Source organism: Monodelphis domestica, chromosome 7 (assembly GCF_027887165.1).
Source record: "Monodelphis domestica isolate mMonDom1 chromosome 7, mMonDom1.pri, whole genome shotgun sequence".
Classification (NCBI taxonomy): domain Eukaryota; kingdom Metazoa; phylum Chordata; class Mammalia; order Didelphimorphia; family Didelphidae; genus Monodelphis; species Monodelphis domestica.
Window position 1 is genome coordinate 46126670 of NC_077233.1, and position 20523 is coordinate 46147192.

The following is a 20523-nucleotide window of genomic DNA, read 5'->3' on the forward strand; positions in this document are numbered from 1 at the left end:
CTGATATTTTGGGTAACTTGACCCCCCTTGCCTGAATTAAATAGATTAGAATCATTAACAAGGTATTAAGATGGAAGACCAGGCACTATTTTGTTTTTCATTTTTATGTCCCAAGTACTTTAAGTCCCATAGTGCTTTAAGAGTACATAACAGAGACTTAATAAGTTTGCTGAATTGACTTGAGCTGGAAAGGATCTTAGATTTAGATCAACTTCATCTACCAGATGAAAAAACAAACGAACTCAAATCATACTTACTAATCAGCGGTAAAAAGAAAACAGCCTGGATTCCTCATTCACTGTTTCTTTTCCAACACAACATTGCTGAAACACTCTCCTTAGCTTCTTATTTTTAACAACTCTTACCTTTCATCTTATTCTATTAGATAAACATATATAATAGAATCAATATTATGTATTGATTCTAAGGCAGAAGAACAGTAAAGACTAGGCAATGGGAGTTAAGTGACTTGCCCAGGGTCACATAGCTAGAAAATTCCTGAGGCCAAATTTGAACCCAGGACCTCCTGTTTCTAGTCCTGATTTTCAATACACTGAGACACCTCACTGTCTTTTTTGTTTTTAATTTTATAATATTTTATTTGATCATTTCCAAGCATTATTCATTAAAGACAAAGATCATTTTCTTTTCTTCCCCCCTGACCCCCCATAGCCAACGTGTGATTCCACTGGATATCACATGTGTTCTTGATTCGAACCCATTGCCATGTTGTTAATATTTGCATTAGAGTGTTCGTTTAGAGTCTCTCCTCTGTCATGTCCCCTCAACCGTTGTAGTCAGGCAATTGCTTTTCCTCGGTGTTTCTACTCCCACAGTTTGTCCTCTGCTTATGAATAGTGTTTTTTTCTCTTAGATCCCTGCAGATTGTTCAGGAACATTACACCGCCACTAATGGAGAAGTCCATTACGTTCGATTATACCACAGTGTATTAGTCTCTGTGTACAATGTTCTCCTGGTTCTGCTCCTCTCGCTCTGCATCACTTCCTGGAGGTCGTTCCAGTCTCCATGGAATTCCTCCACTTTATTATTCCTTTTTGCACAATACTATTTCATCACCAACAGATACCACAATTTGTTCAGCCATTCCCCAATTGATGGGCATCCCCTTGTTTTCCAATTTTTGGCCACCACAAAGAGCTCAGCTATGAATATTCTTATACAAGTCTTTTTCTCCATTATCTCTTTGGGGTACAGACCCAGCAGTGCTATGGCTGGATCAAAGGGTAGACATTCTTTTGTCGCCCTTTGGGCATAGTTCCAAGTTGCCCTCCAGAATGGTTGGATCAGTTCACAACTCCATCAGCAATGAATTAATGTCCCTACTTTGCCACATCCCCTCCAGCATTCATTACTTTCCTTTGCTATCATGTTAGCCAATCTGCTAGGTGTGAGGTGATACCTCAGAGTTGTTTTGATTTGCATCTCTCTGATTATAAGAGATTTAGAACACTTCTTCATGTGCTTATTAATAGTTTTGATTTCTTTATCTGAGAACTGCCTATCCATGTCCCTTGCCCATTTATCAATTGGAGAATGGCTTGATTTTTTGTACAATTGATTTAGCTCTTTATAAATTTGAGTAATGAAACCTTTGTCAGAGGTTTCTATGAAGATTTTTTCCCAATTTGTTGTTTCCCTTCTGATTTTAGTTACATTGGTTTTGTTTGTACAAAAGCTTTTTAGTTTGATGTAGTCAAAGTTATTTATTTTACATTTTGTGGTTCTTTCTATGTCTTGCTTGGTTTTAAAGCCTTTCCCCTCCCAAAGGTCTGACATATATACTATTCTGTGTTTACCCAATTTATTTATGGTTTCCTTCTTTATGTTTAAGTCATTCACCCATTTTGAATTTATCTTGGTGTAGGGTGTGAGGTGTTGATCCAAACCTAGTCTCTCCCACACTGTCTTCCAATTTTCCCAGCAGTTTTTATTGAATAGTGGATTTTTGTCCTAAAAGCTGGGATCTTTGGGTTTATCATATACTGTCTTGCTGAGGTCGCTTGCTGTCAGCCTATTCCACTGATCCTCCTTTCTGTTTCTTAGCCAGTACCAAATTGTTTTGATGACTGCTGCTTTGTAATATAGTTTAAGGTCTGGGACTGCAAGGCCCACATCATTTGTGGTTTTTTTTCATTATTTCCCTGGATATCCTTGATCTTTTGTTATTCCAAATGAACTTTGTTATGGTTTTTTCTAAATCAGTAAAGAAATTTTTTGGGAGTTCAATGGGTATGGCACTAAATAGATAAATAAGTTTGGGTAGAATGGTCATTTTTATTATATTGGCTTGTCCTATCCATGAGCAGTTAATGTTTTTCCAATTGCTCAAGTCTAGTTTTAGTTGTGTGGAGAGTGTTTTGTATTTGGGTTCATATAGTTCCTGTGTTTGTCTCAGGAGATAGATTCCTATGTATTTTATTTTGTCTAAGGTGATTTTGAATGGGATTTCTCTTTCTAGTTTTTGCTGCTGAGCTGTGTTGGAGATATATAGAAATGCTGATGACTTAATGTAGGTTTATTTTGTATCCTGCAACTTTGCTAAAGTTGTTGATTATTTCAATTAGCTTTTTAGTTGAATCTCTAGGATTCTTTAAGTAGACCATCATGTCATCTGCAAAGAGTGATAACTTGGTCTCTTCCTTGCCTATTTTGATGCCTTCAATTTCTTTTTCTTCTCTAATTGCTACTGCTAGTGTTTCTAGTACAATGTGAAATAGTAGAGGTGATAATGGGCATCCTTGTTTCACTCCTGATCTTATTGGGAATGCATCTAGTTTATCCCCATTGCAGATGATATTAGCTGATGGTTTTGTCCTCTTTTCTTCTATCATACCTATTCAGAATTTAGTTTTGAAGAATCCCAAGTTAGGACCTGGCTGGTAGTAATAGGAGATTTGGAGAACTTCTTGTCTTTTTTTCTTCTTGCCCATCTTTTGATGAAAAAGAATAAGAAGTCTACTCTGACACATTATAAATTGCTAAGTTAAAGCAAAGCACAGGAATGATTTATGTTCAGTTGAAAACTCAGGTTATCAGAAAATGTCAGTTCCTTCTCTTGAAATCATTCTCCAGCTCTATAATTCTCTAGATACAACACAAACTTTGGTGATTATTAGACTCTTTTTCTGAAGACATTGCTCTAATTACAACACTCTCCCACTCAAAATCTCCAGGGACTCCTCATTTCTTTACAAAGGCATATTAATCCTGGGAGCTATATTTTAAGAAGGACATTTACAAATTGGAGTATATTTACAAATTGGAGTATGTCCCAAGGATAGCTACCATAGTGGTGGGAGGATAAGAGTTGATGTCCTACAAAAAGAATTTGAAGAAACAAGGGAATCTTAGATTATCTTAAACTTATCTTAGAAAAGACCAAAAGGTCATAAAGGGATTACTGGATGACTTCTTGTTAGGAAGAGATAGTACTAGTTATAAATTTGTGATTAGTTTAGGTTTATCTTATATATAATTTGGCTACACACTATGTGGATATCACTTAGGCAAGGAGAACCTCTTGGGTCCTTTCTACTTTTGTGTTTGAATGACCTTGATCTGGCATTCAAGGCTCCCCATAATCTGACTTCTAAACTATTCCTCTAGCCAATCTGTGAGTTTTCCCCCTTCATATAGTTTACATTCTAGGCAAAGCCCAATTTCATTTCCCCCTCTTTTATCTCCATTTATTTGTTATCCCTAGAATGAATTCCCCTCTAATCTTCACTAACATAAACCTATCTCAAGTGGTTCTTCCTCAAAGGACCTTGATGATAAAGGACCTTTAGCCTCATGATCTTTCAAGCTCTAAGTGACCTTCCTTAGGAAATACAGTGTATAGAGTATTATATTTATTCAGAACTAGGGAGGCCTGACCTCTCCTAACTGTGCAACCCATAGTAGGTCACTGGACCTCTCTGAGCCTATTTCCTCCTTTATAAATGAATGGCTCAGACAAGGTAGCCTCCAAGGTCCTTTGAGGATGTATCTCACTCCTTAAGTCAAGCTTTCCCTCATTCCCATCAAAATGACTCTACAATAATGCCCCAAATTGAATTCTGGAGCAGTAAAACAAAAAAAGGTAATGTGAAAACAATTTTCCTGTACAAGTAAGAATAGGAGTTTAACAGGAAAGAGTTATCTTACTGGCAGGGGTTATATAGATAAGGTGGTTGAGCCTAATGCCAAGTGCTGACTGCATAATAAAGCCCAAGATGAGGGACTAGCAACAGGCCTTAGAGGTGGCTGCATTGAATGCAACAGCAGCTTTCAGAGCTCTCAGTCCAAGGACAATGAATGGGGGCAAGGGCAGTAGTTGGATAGCCAGTTGGAAGATTACAAGGAATCATTTGCTAGCAAATATCTTGGTTACCACTTTGGTGCTGTCCTTTGTACTTATATTCTAATTTGAATTTTAGTTATTAGTATGTTTGAACTCTCCTTCTGGATCATAAATTTAAGGAGAGAAACTCTTGTTTCATCGCTGCTTCACTGGCATCTAGTCTAGGCGCCTGCATATAATAATAAATTGTTTTCTGAATTTAGAACCCAGCAACTTCTCTTAAGATCATACCATTTGTTATTTAAAATGTGTTCCAGCAAAAGAGCCCTCAACACAGATAACAGAAGAGGTTCGAGACCAGTTATTGGAGGCCTCCACTGCCACAAGGAAAGCTTTCACCACCTACAGAAGAGAAGCGGATCCTGATGACCATTTCCCATCTGGAGAAGGTGGAACCCCAGCCACACCAGACAAACCCAAAGATGACTTGGAGATGAGTGCTGTGATCACAATCATGCAACCCATTCTCCGCTTCTTACAGCTCCTCTGTGAAAACCATAACCGAGATCTTCAGGTAGGAGGGCAGCAAGTAGCTGACAATGTGGAACATCTCATATATACCTGATCTCGAGTTATTCTTCCCCAAAACTCTTCTGCTTCTGCTGTTTGGGTCACTTTAGCCAAAAAACTGGGGACATGAGCAGTTCTTCAAAGTGAAGGTTTCAGGCAAATTTCTTAGGGACCCACATTTTTCCCAAGGCCATTTGTCTGTTGTCTGCCAGTGATAACGGGAGGCGTACACCTCTAATTCCCATGGCAGAGAAGACTGTCACCGGATGGTTACTAGAATGGAATATCTTTCTAATGGATTGAATTTGTGTGTGTGTGTGTGTGTGTGAGAGAGAGAGTGAGGTGGGGGGATGGACAGACTAAACCATGCAACTCCCTCATGGCACCTTGGGAAAGCCATCTCTTCTTTACAAGGAGGGAAATAAGTGTACATCTGAGAATTTCCTCAGGGAGCTACCCCACCGATTTAAGGTGTCAGTGTATAAGAAACTGTTCCAAGTCTACAGTTTCTCTACCTTTAGGGGGTCATGGACTTCATCAGTTTGAAGCCTTGGGACCTCTTCTCAAAAGTACATAAAATAAAATACATAGAATTACAAAGGAAACCAATTGTATATTCAAATACAGATATCAGAATACTTTTTAAAATGAACTCATTGACCTTGGTTAAGAATCTCGCTGTGGTTCATCGATGGCAAGCTGTAATGAGATCCTTTTTAAGCTTTGGGTTAATGATTTCCTCCAGTATGATGTCATTGGTAGCATGATAGGCAGACTTAGAATCTTAGACTTAGAATCAGAACACGTGAGTTCTAATGTAATGCTATTTCAGTAACTTACTAGCTGTGTAACCCAGGGCAAGCCATCTATCAACTTATCAATTTTTGTTTCTTCATCTGTAAATTAGAAACTTACTTTATAAAATTTACCAATATATTTATAAATATATTTAGTAATATATAATTTAATAAATATTTAATTTAGATGTATATAAATATATATTTCTAAATATATTTATATGCTTATAAATTTGTACATGTGTATAAAATATATACTTATAAATATATAATATATAAATATATAAAATAATAGCACTGACTTTACAGGGTGGTTATGATATAATATCTATGAACCATTTAGCAAAATTTAAAGTGCTATATAAGCCCTAGCTATTATTATTATTATTATGACCACAACTTTCTTTCTGATAATCTGCAGTAGTATATCACTTTCTTTTGGGTGCATGAGACTTTGTACCCTATTTATTACAATGTAAGGGTGATGGGGGTGGGGGAGAAGCAATTGCCCTGGTTGTAACTTGTTCAGTTGTGAGCCCAGACAAAGAGATATTCCATGAATGACACAAAATGAACAGAATATTGCTGTTACTGGGAAACAGAATCCAGCACTTTGTACAGTCCCTAACCCACAGAAAATATTCAAGAAATTATAACTAATTAATTGATCACTTGACATCAGATTTTTTAATTAAAAAGGGCAATTTGGAACTTTGATTTTTGATAGCAATTGAAGCTCCTTTTCAAAAAGTTAAGTAAAAAAAAAACATAAAAACTGGTTCTTTTTTTTCTAGCCAGTTGCATAGTTATCACCTCCATGTGGGTTGGCTTTTGTGCAAAACAAAATGAATTTTTTTTATTTTGGGAGAAGTGTTCTCTGTGACTAGTTAGTTCAGTTGGTTATAGGGCAGTGCTAATGCCATTGGTCAAGAAGGAAATGGGCCAGAGGAAGGATCATGGAACCTGTGCAAATACACCTCTGCTCCTCTACTGAAAAAAAAAATGAGCACTCTTTTGGTGATAATTCACTAGATTCCATCTTCATGTATTAAAGGGACTCATTATTAGAATGGCCAAATAGAATTGGGTTAGTTCTTGGCAATAAATGGGTACTTAGCTGTCTATCTTGTTTGAGGACTTCCAATTGTAATCTGACCTCAGGTTCCCCAGAACTGAATACTGAACTTGTGACAAGCCCATTCTCTGTTGATGATCGAGGCCTTTCTTCAGTTCCTGTGGTTTCCTTTCTCTCTGAAAGCTTGGAAGCCTAAAAGCAGTAGCATTTTTAATTGTGGTTCCTTCTTCTTAACATTCCTCTCATTGTTTTGCCCTATAGTTTTCTCATTCCTTATTTCTTCTCATCCCCCCATCTACCTCCAATTGCCATCCTAATGAAAAAAAGCATTTTTGGCCAGTGTGGTTGTTATGCTGATCTTAATCGCCAAACTTCCTTTTACAGTGAACTGCCTTTTGGTAGGATCCTTTGGGTACTTCTGTAACTAAACTGCTTTGGGGGAGCACTAAGGAGGGAAGCCCTGCAGCCTAAATTTCTCTCAGTGATAAATGTTCATCTTTGAAGGTTCCACAGCAGCTCAGAAAAAAAAATCCATGAATCTTGGAGTTAGAAGGCACATTAAGGATTATCCAGAGCAGACTCCCACTAAATGTAAGAATCCTTTTCTGTGTCATCAGTGGATGGTCATGTAAAAATTAAATTAGTCTCTACTGATAAAAATAGTATATTTTATGAGGTTTATTAAAGATTATTAGAAATCAAGGATACAAAATAATAAACCCACGTGCCTAGGACTGATTAGCCCATTCATATCTTACTCACTACATCTTGCCCTATCTGAGTAGAGGAAGAGAGAGGCCGAAGTAGGCGTTACAGCCAGTTTAAACACAAATTGTGATTTTACCCAAGTGGGGACTCAGGTGAGATTATAGGGAATTCTGGGAAGTACCAAGGACTTCTGGGGATTGAAGTCTGGGGTTCAAATCTCCACTTTACATTACCCTCCCCCCTGAGGCCTGAGGAAGACTAGTCTCTCCGCTGGGGCTTGTAAACATACCAACTTTGAAATTACAATAATTTGAGAATAAGAGGAAAAGAGAACAAAACCAATGATTGCTAGGCTCATTGACAAAAAACCAGGTAGGGGGCAGTCCCCTTTGGCATGAAAGTATACATACAAATTAAATGTTCAATCAACCACACCCAAAGTTCATTCTTGATCTTTCTCATGCAGCTTGTGGTCTGTAGAGGCATTTTCATGGTGTCTTCTCCAAACAGTTCAGTTTCTGGATTTGGAGAGGTAGCATGTTTCTTAATCTAAATTACTCTCAAAAGGAATTTAAACTTTGCAATTTAGAATAATAATAATTTTACATTACCCCCCTGAAGAGGGTGATTGAAAAACACAGGGATCATTTAGGGATGCATGGCTGAGTTATGAGGTATATGAATCAATTGGCAAGAGAAATTAAAAACATCAAAAAAATCCAAATAAAAGATAATTTCTGGATGAAATATAGACTATCAAAGTCTTATGTGTGAAATTTCCAAGTAAGGAAAAATAAATCTATAACAGGTCCTTGAATCAGGGCCCGATTAAAATGATACAAGCAATTAAGCATTTACCCAGTCAATAGCCAGGACTACAGAAAGTTGCCACGCTATGAAAGATAGAAAAGGGACTAGATTATAGGAGCCAGGTAGGAGCCAAATTTGAGATACTTGTCTGTAAGTATTTTCACAAAGAGTGTGGATACAAGGAAGGCCTATGTCTTAATGTATGTTAAACATTGCAACCTCAAGTCTTCACACTAAGTTCAAGTCCTTTGTATTGGCTTAGAAGTGCATCAATCCTTCCTGGATTGGTTTCTTTTTTTTTTTTTTGACCTGTGTGCTCTTTTGGCACAATTCACGTTTAGCTTTTTACTTCTTTGGCCCTGTACAATGGCTCTTTTGTATATCTTGACTAGAATCAGACAGAATCATTAAGCAAAGTCCCATAATTTTTTAAAAACAATTAGTGGCATCAGTTTTACAGCCTCAAGCTTTTGGGGCATGCATTGACTATATTATAGCAAATGTATTTTACAATTATATTACTGCAAATCAAAAAAGTTAAATAAAATCTTAATACTGGTGACGTGCTTCAAATATAAAAAGGAGAGAAAAAATAAAAAAACTAAAATAGTATATTGCACATGCAAGAACAATATAATAATAAAAGAGTTTTAAAAATATTGCTTATAATCATTGACACATTGTGTCAGCTAGGAATAATATAGAATACAAGGTTTTCTCATCAAAAATGAGATCCATTTCCTCTTCACACCTGGCCATAATCCACTGTGAATATGAGTAAATGAATTTCACAAGGTAACAGTTTTTTTATAAAGAACAGTAGTACAAATATGTAGGTATCAATATCCCCAAAATTCTCAATAGCCCAATTAATTACAATAGCAAACAAAACCAGTATCATATTTCACATAAGTTGCTGTATGGCATTTTTAAAAGCCTATGAACTGATAGATATTTGTCACAATTTTTTTCAGGTGTAGCAATGTTTCAACCTTGGCAAACATATTTTTAAACAAAGTAAAACTTATTTTAGGTCTAGAACATCATCAAGAAATCTAGATATCATTTAAAAAATGTGGCAGAAGAGTCTAGGAAAAACCTAAACCCCTGTACTGTTGATGTTGGATAAAGTGAGCTGAAGAGTTATAAATGAGAGATGCTCCTCTTTTGAGAGTCATCCAGAGGGGTACAATGTCCTGGGATTAACTTCCCAGCTCCTTTGGTATGAGACCGTGATGTCCCATCCATTCACATTTTTATAAATGTGGGAGGTGGGGATTATAATTGTATTTCACTTCAGCTACCTCCTGTTAGAGGCAGGCAAAATGATCAGAGATTGTTGAAAAAAATCTAAAAACCATGTCTAAAAGACCCCTTAAAATCAATTTGAGATATTTAGCTAAAACTTATTAAATTTTCCAAAGGTTATTATGCAATTGTAACCAGTTCTGATGAAGTCCATCCATCCTCTATGTGACAATTTACAAAGTCAAAAATAGAAAAAAGCTGTTTTTATATATGGGCGTATTCAATAATATTTGTTCAGTATAGTTATAGGGGAAAAGCAACAGAATATAATAGTAGTTAAAACCCAGTACATTAAAATTATTCAGTATAAACAGAATAATATTGAATGCATTAATATATGAACTTAAAACCAACAAAATTAAATCTTAAACAAAACAATCAGTAAAATGTAATAAAATATAGAGGTTCTTATAAAACATTGAAGTCTGAAATGCCTTAAAAATATAACCTCTAGTCTTTTTAGAGTTCATTGATATTTTTTTTATCCATTTAGATGCCTATTGTCAGAAGGCAGGAGATTGGTAAGTGGTAGGCAATGGGGTTCAAGTGACTTGCCCAGGATCACACAGCCAGGAAGTGTCCGAGGTCAGATTAGAACCCAGAACCCATCTGTAGGCCTGGATCTCAATCCACTGAGCCACCCAGCTTCCCCTCCATAGTGAGAATGGGTTTTTGGGATCTCAAATTGGGCCTAAGAGTTGCAAGGAATTGAAATTCTCTCCTGAATCTCAGGTAAGATAAATAACAGAATCAGAACACTCAAAAGATACCCTTTGAAATAAGCCATGCTTATATAACTTCCTGTTTGGAAAAGTCTCTTCCTTCTCTTCGTTCCCCCCCACCCCCCGTGGTCCCATGCCCCGTGCCACGTGGCAGCTAATTGTAGCCTAAGGAAAAAACACCCCAATTTTTACCAGCTGGTTTGTGAGTCCTGAAGAAACAGCAGCTACCAGCAGCCTGAGTCCTGGGGAGATCTGGCTCGGAGGCCAGAGTTGCTGGGGTTGGGGCGGGGAGAACGAAAAACCTTGACCAGAGAAATGTAGCTTGAAAAAAAAATCTAGGCAGTTGTTCCCTCTACAACTGATCAAAATAAGTGATTAAAAGCTGGACTTATGGATGGTCACAGCAGAGAAAAGGTTTAGGAAAGTTAAGAAGATTGAGGGTATTTTGTCACAACCAACATGGTCAGCCAAACTGTAAAAATTAAATTAATCTCTACTGTTAAAAATATTATATTTTATGAGGTTTATTAAAGATTATTAGAAATCAAGGATACAAAATAATAAACCCGCATGCCTAGGACTAATTAGCCCATTCAATCTTACTCACTACATCTTGCCATGTCCGAGTAGAGGAAGAGAGAGTAGGCGTTATAGCCAGTTTAAATACAAATTGTGATCTTGCCCAAGTGGGGACTCAGGTGAGATTATACAGAATTCTGGGAAGTACCAAGGACTTCTGGGGATTGAAATCTGGGGTTCAAATCTCCACTTTACAGTCATCAATCTTAGAACTCATGCACTAGCAAAGCAATCAGTCACTAAGCATAAAGTACTTACTATGTGCCAGGAGTTATGCCAAATCCTGGGGATACAAAGAAAAGAGAAAAAGTAGTCACTGACCTCAAGAAGCTTCCATTCTAATGGAAGAGACAGGTATATAAATAAGTGCATCCAAGATACATGTAGCCTTAGAAGGAAAGACATTGATAAGTGAGGGACCAGGAGGGCTTCTATAGAAGGTGGTATTGACAGTTCCAGCTTTTTATGTTGAACAACAGATTTATTTGCAATTTGGAGCATAAAGCTCCTTTTCTGGATGAAGACCTCATCCTTATGTGTGCCTAAGCAGTGGGAAGGGGATGATGTGCCACACGGGCCTCTCAACTGACTGAAACATTGGCACTAGGCTCTCACATGAATGGATGTGAAGACAACTTCCCCCAGAAGCTCACTTGTCAAGGCTTTATTTTATTTTTAAATTTATTTTAATTTGGATTTTTTATTTTAATAACAAAATCTCACACAGTTTTAAAGAATGAAGCTTAGGGGGCAGCTTAGATGGCTTGGTAGATTGAAAGCCAGGTCTGGAGACAGGAGGTCCTGGGTTCAAATATGGCCTCAATCACTTCCCAGACCCTGGGCAAGTCACTTAATCACAACTGTCTTGTCCTTACTGCTCTTCTGCCTTGGAACCAATACACAATAGGAATTCAAATATGGAAGGTAAGGGTTTAAAATAGAATAATGTAAAATAAAGAATGAGGATTGTTTCCTCCATAAAATTTTGAGGAGTCTTCATGCCCTAGGGTCAAAATGATGTGTACAAGTTATTCCTTGAAGAGCTATAAAACACGTAACTCTGAAACGTGTCTTATAATCTCCTTCCCAACCCAGTGTTTTCCCCCTAAATTTTGTAGGTGAGATTATATTAGGTGACATAAAACTCTTCTACCTATTGATCTGTCTTGAGATTTCCTGACTAGTAGATTGGTTGTTGGGTGAGAGTTTATTAGACAGAAGTTTTCTGGGAGAATAATCTCACCCAGGAAATAGAATTAGTGTCACGATATCTCCAACTTGAATGAGATCCCAGAGCAAAAATCTCTCCGTTTGTATGGGCAATTAGCCATCTATCCTTTACCTGAAGATTTCCAGTGAAAGAAATGGGGAACCCGATACACTCTGAGGCAGTTATTCCACTTTAGGATACCTAAGTTTTAGGAAGTTATCAGTTGGGTCAGGAAAACAGTGGTGTCTTTGAAATGGTTTTCCCATCTCCCTTAATTAGGATAGTCCTTAAATTTTTCTGTAATCCCATCATCAATGCTCTTCTTAAATATGTATCAGGCCTAGAAGACAAAATGAAAAATCCAGACTTTGCCAAACTATCTATTAATAGTTCTGTCATTTATGACTTGATGTAATCAGGGATTTTTTGTAAAAGGACTTTACTTGACATGGTATTTTTTTCCCCTTCTCTTGAGTCTTCGTCTGTGAAGTCAGTTTCCCCTTTCCCCTAGGCTAGTAATTATATTTGATGGATTATTTTTTATTGAAGTTAGCAAATGTATACCTATGGCATGTCTTCCGGAAGTGGGTAGTTTCTGTAGCTCATCATTCTATACATCTTCATTTACCCTGTAAGAAAAAGTACTCCAAGTGTGTCACTAGGGAGAGAGAGACAAAGAAAGCTAAATAATCATTAGCGGGAGCAGCTTTTCTCTGCTTTGATGGTGGACAGAGGGAAGTGGGAGCCTCGCTTTTAGCAGGAAAGATGAAGGTTAGACACTAGAGAAAACATTTCAACTCTGAGGCATAGAGAATAGCTCCCACCTCCACCTCTACCCCAAATACCAAAGGACTTGGAGTCTTTGAATAAAGGGTAACCAACTCACCTCCTGGGTTAGTTTAAAGATAGTCCTTCCAAGATGTGTGAGGTGACTTTCCAGAATCCTTCCAGCTCTAAGATTCCATGAATTTGAAGGGTCTTTGTTTTGGATCATAGAACCATGAATCTCCCTCCTCACCATAAACCTCTCTTAGACCAAAGTAATATTTGTGAAAACCATTTAAAGTGTGTCAGTGCAGGGAAATTGGTCTGGAAGCAAAGGCTCTTCAATGGTGATTTTCTTTCAAGTTGAAATTTAATAAAAGGCAACATCTTCCTTTCTCTATCCAAAAAAGAAAAAATGTAGCTACTTGAGGTAATCAGTTAGCAATACAAGCCACCTAGGTATTAGAAAAGGGTTCCAAGTGTCTTAGAAACTCAGTTTTGGTTTCTTTTATATGCATTTGTTTTGTTGTAGTTGGTTTAACAGTTAAGTGCTAAGAACCTGGGGGACAGGTAGGTGGCTCAGTGGATTGAGAGACCTAGAAATGAGAGGTGCTAATTCAAATCTGGCCTCAGAGATTTCCTAGCTGTGTGACCCTGGACAAGTCACTTAACCCCCATTGCTTAGCCCTTACTACTCTTCTTCCTTGGTACCAATCCACAGTTTTGATTTAAAATGGAAGGTAGCAAGATACAATATGGTACATAGAGTGTTGGGCTGGTAATCAGGAAAACTTGGATTCAAAAAAAAATTTATTTTCTTCACATACTTTAATCAATTCCCTAGAACTTGCTTATTAAGCCCTAGATGCACTGGTATAGAGAGCTGTTTATTAGCAATTTCCCCAAAATTATGAAGTTTTAAAAAAAGGAGCCTAGCTGGCACAAATTATGCTCAAAGCTCTGGAAGTATGGAAGCAAATCTGTTACCTTTAGAGTCATTCCATGGGGAATGAGATGATAAATTTAACTTCCATCATTTTCATAATTACTCATAACAATAAATTCTTTTCCCTCTCTTATGAAATCAGACTTGGGGAATGTTATTTATTTTTCATTCTTCCAAATGTCTTATTGATAGCCATGTGTCCAGAAAGTAGCAGTTTTGTAGTTAGCAATAAAAGGCATCAAGATCCAATATGGTACATAAAGTATTGGGCTTGCAATCAGGAAAAATCTAGATTCAGATCCTACTTGTGACACTAATCAGTGAAAAAAAAAGTTACTTCTTCCATATACTTTAAGTAATTCCCTAGTATTTGCTTATTAAATCCTAGATGGATAGTAATATACATTGGTTTAGAATGATGCTCTGTTAGCAGTTTCCCCAAAGCAATGAAGTCACAGGGCAAGTAGAACCTTCTCTGGCATTCAAAGCTTTCCTCAGGCTGCTTCCAGCCTGCCTCTCTAACCTCCTTACCTATCACTTCCCTTCATTTACACACAGTTCTCCATCTTCTGAGCCTTGCCTTTCTACTGAGTGCCCCCCTTCCTTGAAATGTAATTCTTCCTCACCTCCATCTCTTAGAATCCTTCAAGATTTGGCTCAGGCTATAGGAAACCTGCCTAACTTCTACTGCTTTCCCTCCAGAATTGCCTTGTATTTGTGATGTGTGTGTGTATATATATATATATAGTATAGTATAGTATAGTATAGAACTTTATGACAGGTATTGTGACTGAGTAGAGAGATTGTTGGCCATGAATCCAGGAGGACCAGAGCTCCAGACCTACATCTGACCTATATAGACTGTGGGACCAAATCAGGTCCTTTGGCTCAAGAGTGCCTTGGGCAACTCTCAGTCTCCATCAGTAGAGAGAACTTCTCATCTGTGATTTGCCTGTTCCAGTGAAATCATAGGTCTGCTCTCTAGGCTATGCCTCTTTGTTTGTGTCCTCTCTCCTAATAAAATATAATCTCCTTGAGGACAGGGATTGTTTCATTTCTTTCTTTGGGTAACAGTGCCTGGCACAAAGGAGAATGGTATTTAAGACATGTTTGTTTGTTTTTCTGATTGATTTGATCAGTCATGTTTAAAAGCTAAGACATGAGGAATAGAGGAGATATGTGTAATGAGAGGAAATAAAAACTGCCATGAGTTACCCAGAAGGGCAGAGGAAGAACTTGGAGTAATTCTCTTCTTTCTTCACTGATTTACTATGATCTCTCCATAAGTGATATCTTGTTATGGAGCAGGGTTTCTTAACCTGGGATCCAGGGACCCCTGCACCAAAGGATCTATGTGTACACTTCACGGGAAAGGAAGGAAAAAAAACTGTCTTTATTTCCAAACCATCTTTATTTCAGGGTAATTGGTTTCCTTTGTCAACCTTTACATTTTATTTTTAAAACAATATTCCAAGAAGGGGTTTAGTCTACCGATGGACCCCCATTCCTCCTATGTAGCTTTTGCCTTTAGTTTCATGGCTCAGGAGATTTGCCCCAAACTTGACATATTCTGAGAGCAGGAAAACAAAGAATCTGACTGCTGGGCTTTGAGGGTGATGGGTGGTAGCACTTAGCCTGGGCTTCTTCCTTACAAGGGGAGTGGGCTATGAGCAGTCATTTAGTAGCTAAACTGATATCATCATCTGCTCGTCACATCCATTTCCCCCTCAGCAGGGTCCTGAAGAATTGGACTGAAGGCTGAATGTGAGTGTGTGAGAGCGTGTGTGCATCTGCCCATGCGTGTTTATGCCCATGCCCAAGCAAGGGGTAAGAAGTGGGCTGGGAAATGAGATAATGCAGAGAGGCAGTAGGAGTGTAAAGTGAGTGCTCACAGAGAAGCTATTCTCCCCCTCATCGGAGAGAACAGTGTCTCTTCTGAAAGCAATTCATATTATATAACAGCCACCACCAGCAGTCTGATTCTGTAGCAAGTCTACTTGTTGGAGGCTCCATTTTTTATTCCCTGTTTGGCACCACGATGAGTCATCGTTCATAATTGTTGATCGTCCAAGCCAGAACACCACCACGCTCAGGGAGCCTAATGAAATGGCACCATCATAGTTTTTTAATACCCCGTCTCCATCTTTCTTCTCCCCCTTTTATTTACCCCAACCCTCCCTGCTCCACTGAAAATGCCCAATGACAGAACTTCCTTCGTTGTCAAAATAATAAGACCAACTACAACTTGGTGTGTGAGACGTTGCAATTTCTAGATTGCATTTGCGGAAGCACAACTGGAGGGCTTGGACTTCTTGGTCTGTATATAAATGAGAAGAATGTCGCACTCATCAACCAGACACTGGAAAGTCTGACCGAATACTGTCAGGGACCCTGCCATGAAAACCAGGTAACCCAGTGTTTATCCTCAGGGGGGTGGGAAATGAAGCTATCTTTAATGGGGACGTTCAGCATGGGTTCTGCTCTGGAGGTCAAGCAAGATCTCCAGCAATCATCTCTCTGTTGGCTTGTGGAGTCTCTTAGTCTCTCGCCTTCTTCCAGGAGTTGAGAAATATTACCAGTGACCTATTGCTCCTGGAAATGTTGACAGCTCGAGGCTGTGGAAACTTGCCCAGTCTACTTTGTAAAAATTTTCCAACTCTTCACTAGTGTAAGAATCCTTTACCTAGATTTAAGTGAAATTAGTGCTACTCCAATTAGAACCAGCAGTCTAAAGCTAACTGTGCCCATTGGTTGGGGCTATGGATATCAGAAGGTGGCCTCTTCTCACAAAATGTTTAAAATCCCAAAGAAGAACCAACTGGTATTTACAAGCCTATAAAACAGAATGATTCAGATTCTCAGAATGATTAAGGAGCAGTGAGGTGGCACAGTGGATGGAGTGTCAACTTGCAGTCAGAAAGACCTGAGTTCAAATCTGATATCAGACACTAGCTGTGGGACTCTAAGCCAGTCAACTTAACCATGCCTCAGTTTCCTCATCTTTAAAATGGAGATAATAATAGCACCTGTCTCCCAATGTTGTTGTAAGAATTAAATGAGATTATAATTATAAAACACTCTGCAAAGAGCTGGCACATAGTATTTGCTATGTAAATGTTATTTTTTATTATCGTTGTTATTTTTAGCCCTTACCTTCTGTCTTAGAATCAATACTAAGTATTGGTTCTGAGGCAGAAAAGCACCAAGGGCTAGGCAATGGGGGTTAAGTGACTTGCCCAGGGTCACACAGCTAGGAAGTGTCCGAGGTATCTACTGAATCACCCAGCTGCCCCTAGTTATCATTATTATTACTTTTGATAATGTGGTAAGTGATGTTGTATGAGCTAAAGTACTATCAAAATTCTGAAAAGGCATAGAATGATTTGGTTTGGAATTGAAACATGTTTCCTGGAAGGAATCAGTCTTGGGCTTTGCCCTTTACATACCGATGAGATTTAGGTTCAGACCTTTGATAATTTCCCCCCAGTATGCATTTTACCTAGTAGTAAATGTTTATAGGTCTCTGTAGTAGTTACTGCTTTATAGACCTTATGAAACTTGGGAATCGTTATGAGTCTGACCATCGCTGAGTATTCAGGACTCTTTGGGAGACTACTAGGATTCTAGCTGCAATGGCCATATTACCATCACAAAAGAAACAGAAGTTTATATACATACATACATATATATGCCCATCGAGAGACAGACACAGAGACAGAGACAGAGAGACAGACAGAGAGAGAGACAGAGAGCTCTACTCAGTAGCCAAGTAAAAACTTGAGTGAAGATTTGGCCACGAGGTCAGGTAGGGACCTGAAGTCCCCAGAGTTTGCTTACTTGGTTAGACACACTCAAGGGCCAGGCAGACTATTTACTAAATGTGAAAATGTGAAGGGGAAACATTTGACAAAGGGTGTCCATGCCTGAGTACTTCCTGAGACAATTAAATTAAAATGAATACCCATTCAAAACAGAATGGGATAGTAGTGGACAGTAGTGCCTACTGTGTGTCAAGGGAATTTTACTATCATCTCAGAATTCCATTTCTGCAGCACAGAACAGAGCAAAAAAGCCCATCTGGGAGATGAAAGCAGTCTACCAAAAGTTGGGTAGCAGATTATTAATCGTAATATGTTGTCACTGAAATAGCAGACTTATCCCCTATGTTTGGTATAACTCCTTTAAATTTTAGGAGGAAACATCATGTAAGGAAGTTGTTTAATGAGAATGAAGCTTGTCTTTGGAGGTGAGGTGTAGGGGAGAAGGACCAATAATCCAGTTTCAGTAAGAAAGTGCATTTTCTGAACTGTTGAAGTTGGACATGACCATTCTAGATCAGTTACAGTACTCAGGGACTTTCCTGAGACTCTTCTGTACATCATTCGACTGTTTACTGTTAATTCTGAAACTAGAGATTTTCATCTGTCTTATTTTTTTTACCACTTTCTCACGGAAAATTTGCAACTCTCCCCCAAGAAACATTATTGGGGGGGAAAATGATGACTGTCCATTTTGGTTAGGGATGGTAATAAGCATTGTGTCAAAATAACAGTTTAGTTTGTTGACTTTTTACCATCTGATTTGTAATAATTTTTCTCTGTGTTTGTGTTCTCAGAACTGCATAGCTACTCATGAATCCAATGGCATTGACATAATCACAGCTTTAATCCTAAATGATATCAACCCCTTGGGAAAGAAGAGGATGGATCTTGTATTAGAACTGAAGGCAAGTTGGAATGGCACAGTGGAAGACAGAGATAGAGAGAGAGATGTGAGGCAGTTGATGCTGTTCTCTGCTTCAACTTAGGAAGTAGTCTGCCATGAAAACAATGGATAGATTAAATTAGATACCAAAATATGAGTTCTGGGTAAAATGCAATATTTCCATCTATCTCTTCTAAATAAAGATCTTCCACCTGGACAGCCCATGCTTAGTCCCATGATGTGTGTGAGACCTTATTGTGCAAAGTAGAAACATCGTTTTACATGTCACCCTAGAACCAATTGCTTCTGAGAGCATCAATCTAAAACAATGGAAATTCCATTCTTGTGATGATATCTGGTTTTTTCCCCTTGCATGGTCAGTAGAGGGGTAATATACATCAGGTTAGTGGTGGTTGGGGAGGAGACAGGTTCTTCAGGTTGGGAAAGATCTGCTTTGAGTCATCCAGATGTTGTTTCTTTTTAACATTTTCTATAGACCGTAGCACACAATGGATGTTGAGTAAAAATTGCCTTAAAATCATGGTACAAAAATCAGGAATGTACCCTTGAGTCTGAGTAGCTTCACCCAATTTGCTTCAGACACCTTTCATTAAATGATAGATTTTAAGCTATAAGTGATATTTGGTTGCCTAAAATAGCAGAGTGGTCCCAATTAACTGAAGGCATGACCCCAACATGTTGGAATTGCCAGTTCATCTCTGAGGTATCTGGGAGAGGAACCACAAGTTCTGTATTGTACTTAGACTTTCTGGGGGAGGGGAAAGTCAGCATTCCAGAGATTTCTTGATGTCTCTCTGAACTGAGCTTGTAAATCCACTTGATGCACATTAAAAAAAATCTTAATGATTAAAAAAAATTTCTTCTCAGGCACATTTCCTATTTAATTCTCGTCCGTATTCAGGGCATGTTGTTATTTGTTCCTGTCTTCCCCTCACTGGTTCCCAGGACTTTTTCATTATCTTGAGCAGTCCTGAAACTCATGTGGAACACAGCTGAGAAACTGGCCTGCCTCTCCAGTCGAAGTATGTCACAGGAAAGACAGGTCATTAGTAAAGGGTTTTCACACCGAGATATCTCCTCAGAAGTGGTAAGGTCCTGCTTGTTTCTCCTTCAGTATTTAAAAAGGAATAATTGGAACCAATAGTTGACAATTGTAAAAATATAACTTTAGAAGGACTTTTTCTTTCACTTTTTGGTCTTTCTAATTAGACAAATTATTTTTAAAAATTAGCCCAAATTAAGCAGCAGATAATTACTCCTCAGCTTCCAGTTTGCCATTTATCAAGAGTGTGAACTGCAAGCAGCTAAAATTAGTTGAGAATATGAAACACCACCAGTCAGCGTTCAGGGAGTTTTGCTCATAACAAAGTAAAGTTTACCTATTTGAGAATACTGAGGGCATTTTCCCCCCAAGGGAAAGGTCACCATTTGGCAGGGCAGCAATTTGGCTGAATTGGCATGACCTTTTGCTGGGATAGAACTGCTTTGGGTCCTGTATTCTAAGAAGCCAAAACCAGTTGTGAAAGGTAGAAGAAGATCAGTCCCTGAAATGAGGCCACATCATGAGACATCTAGGATGTGGGCAAAGAACAGTTTTAACAGAAGCCACTTGGAAAAATCTGATTCAAGCCCTGTGCCTTTGCCCCGTGGATATTGATTATAGGATGGTCATTATATGGTAGTGATTGAAAAAACAAGGAACAATAATTGACATTTTCATAGTGCTTTCAAGGCATAAAATACTTTTCAAATTTTGTTATATTTGAGCTATACGGCAACCCTTTCAGGTCTGGTTCTCCCTATTTTATAGACAAAATGGGAAGACTTGAAGGAACTAACTCGCTTCTGTTGTTTAACTTTTGAGACCACTCCTGTAGAAACAGATGTAGTTAAATTCTCCATGAGCAGTGTGTCCTCCCAATGCGTGGCATCAGGAATCTACTGCCTTCACATCCATTTTTAAAATTCTCCTCTTTGTTCGAGCTACTCCTTCTTCAGAGTGTT

At 38.2% G+C, this 20523-nt stretch overlaps 1 protein-coding gene across 11 annotated transcripts in view; it reads left to right on the plus strand.

Moving 5' to 3' along the window:
* The window catches only part of ITPR1 (inositol 1,4,5-trisphosphate receptor type 1), a 410117-nt gene that overhangs the window by 306430 nt on the left and 83164 nt on the right, over positions 1-20523 (plus strand). For all 11 annotated transcript variants that reach the window (XM_056804557.1, XM_056804556.1, XM_056804560.1 and 8 more), the window contains 3 exons: positions 4622-4878; positions 16001-16201; positions 18410-18520. In XM_056804557.1, coding sequence (XP_056660535.1) covers positions 4622-4878; positions 16001-16201; positions 18410-18520 — 569 coding nt within the window. The remainder of the gene's footprint in view (positions 1-4621; positions 4879-16000; positions 16202-18409; positions 18521-20523) is intronic.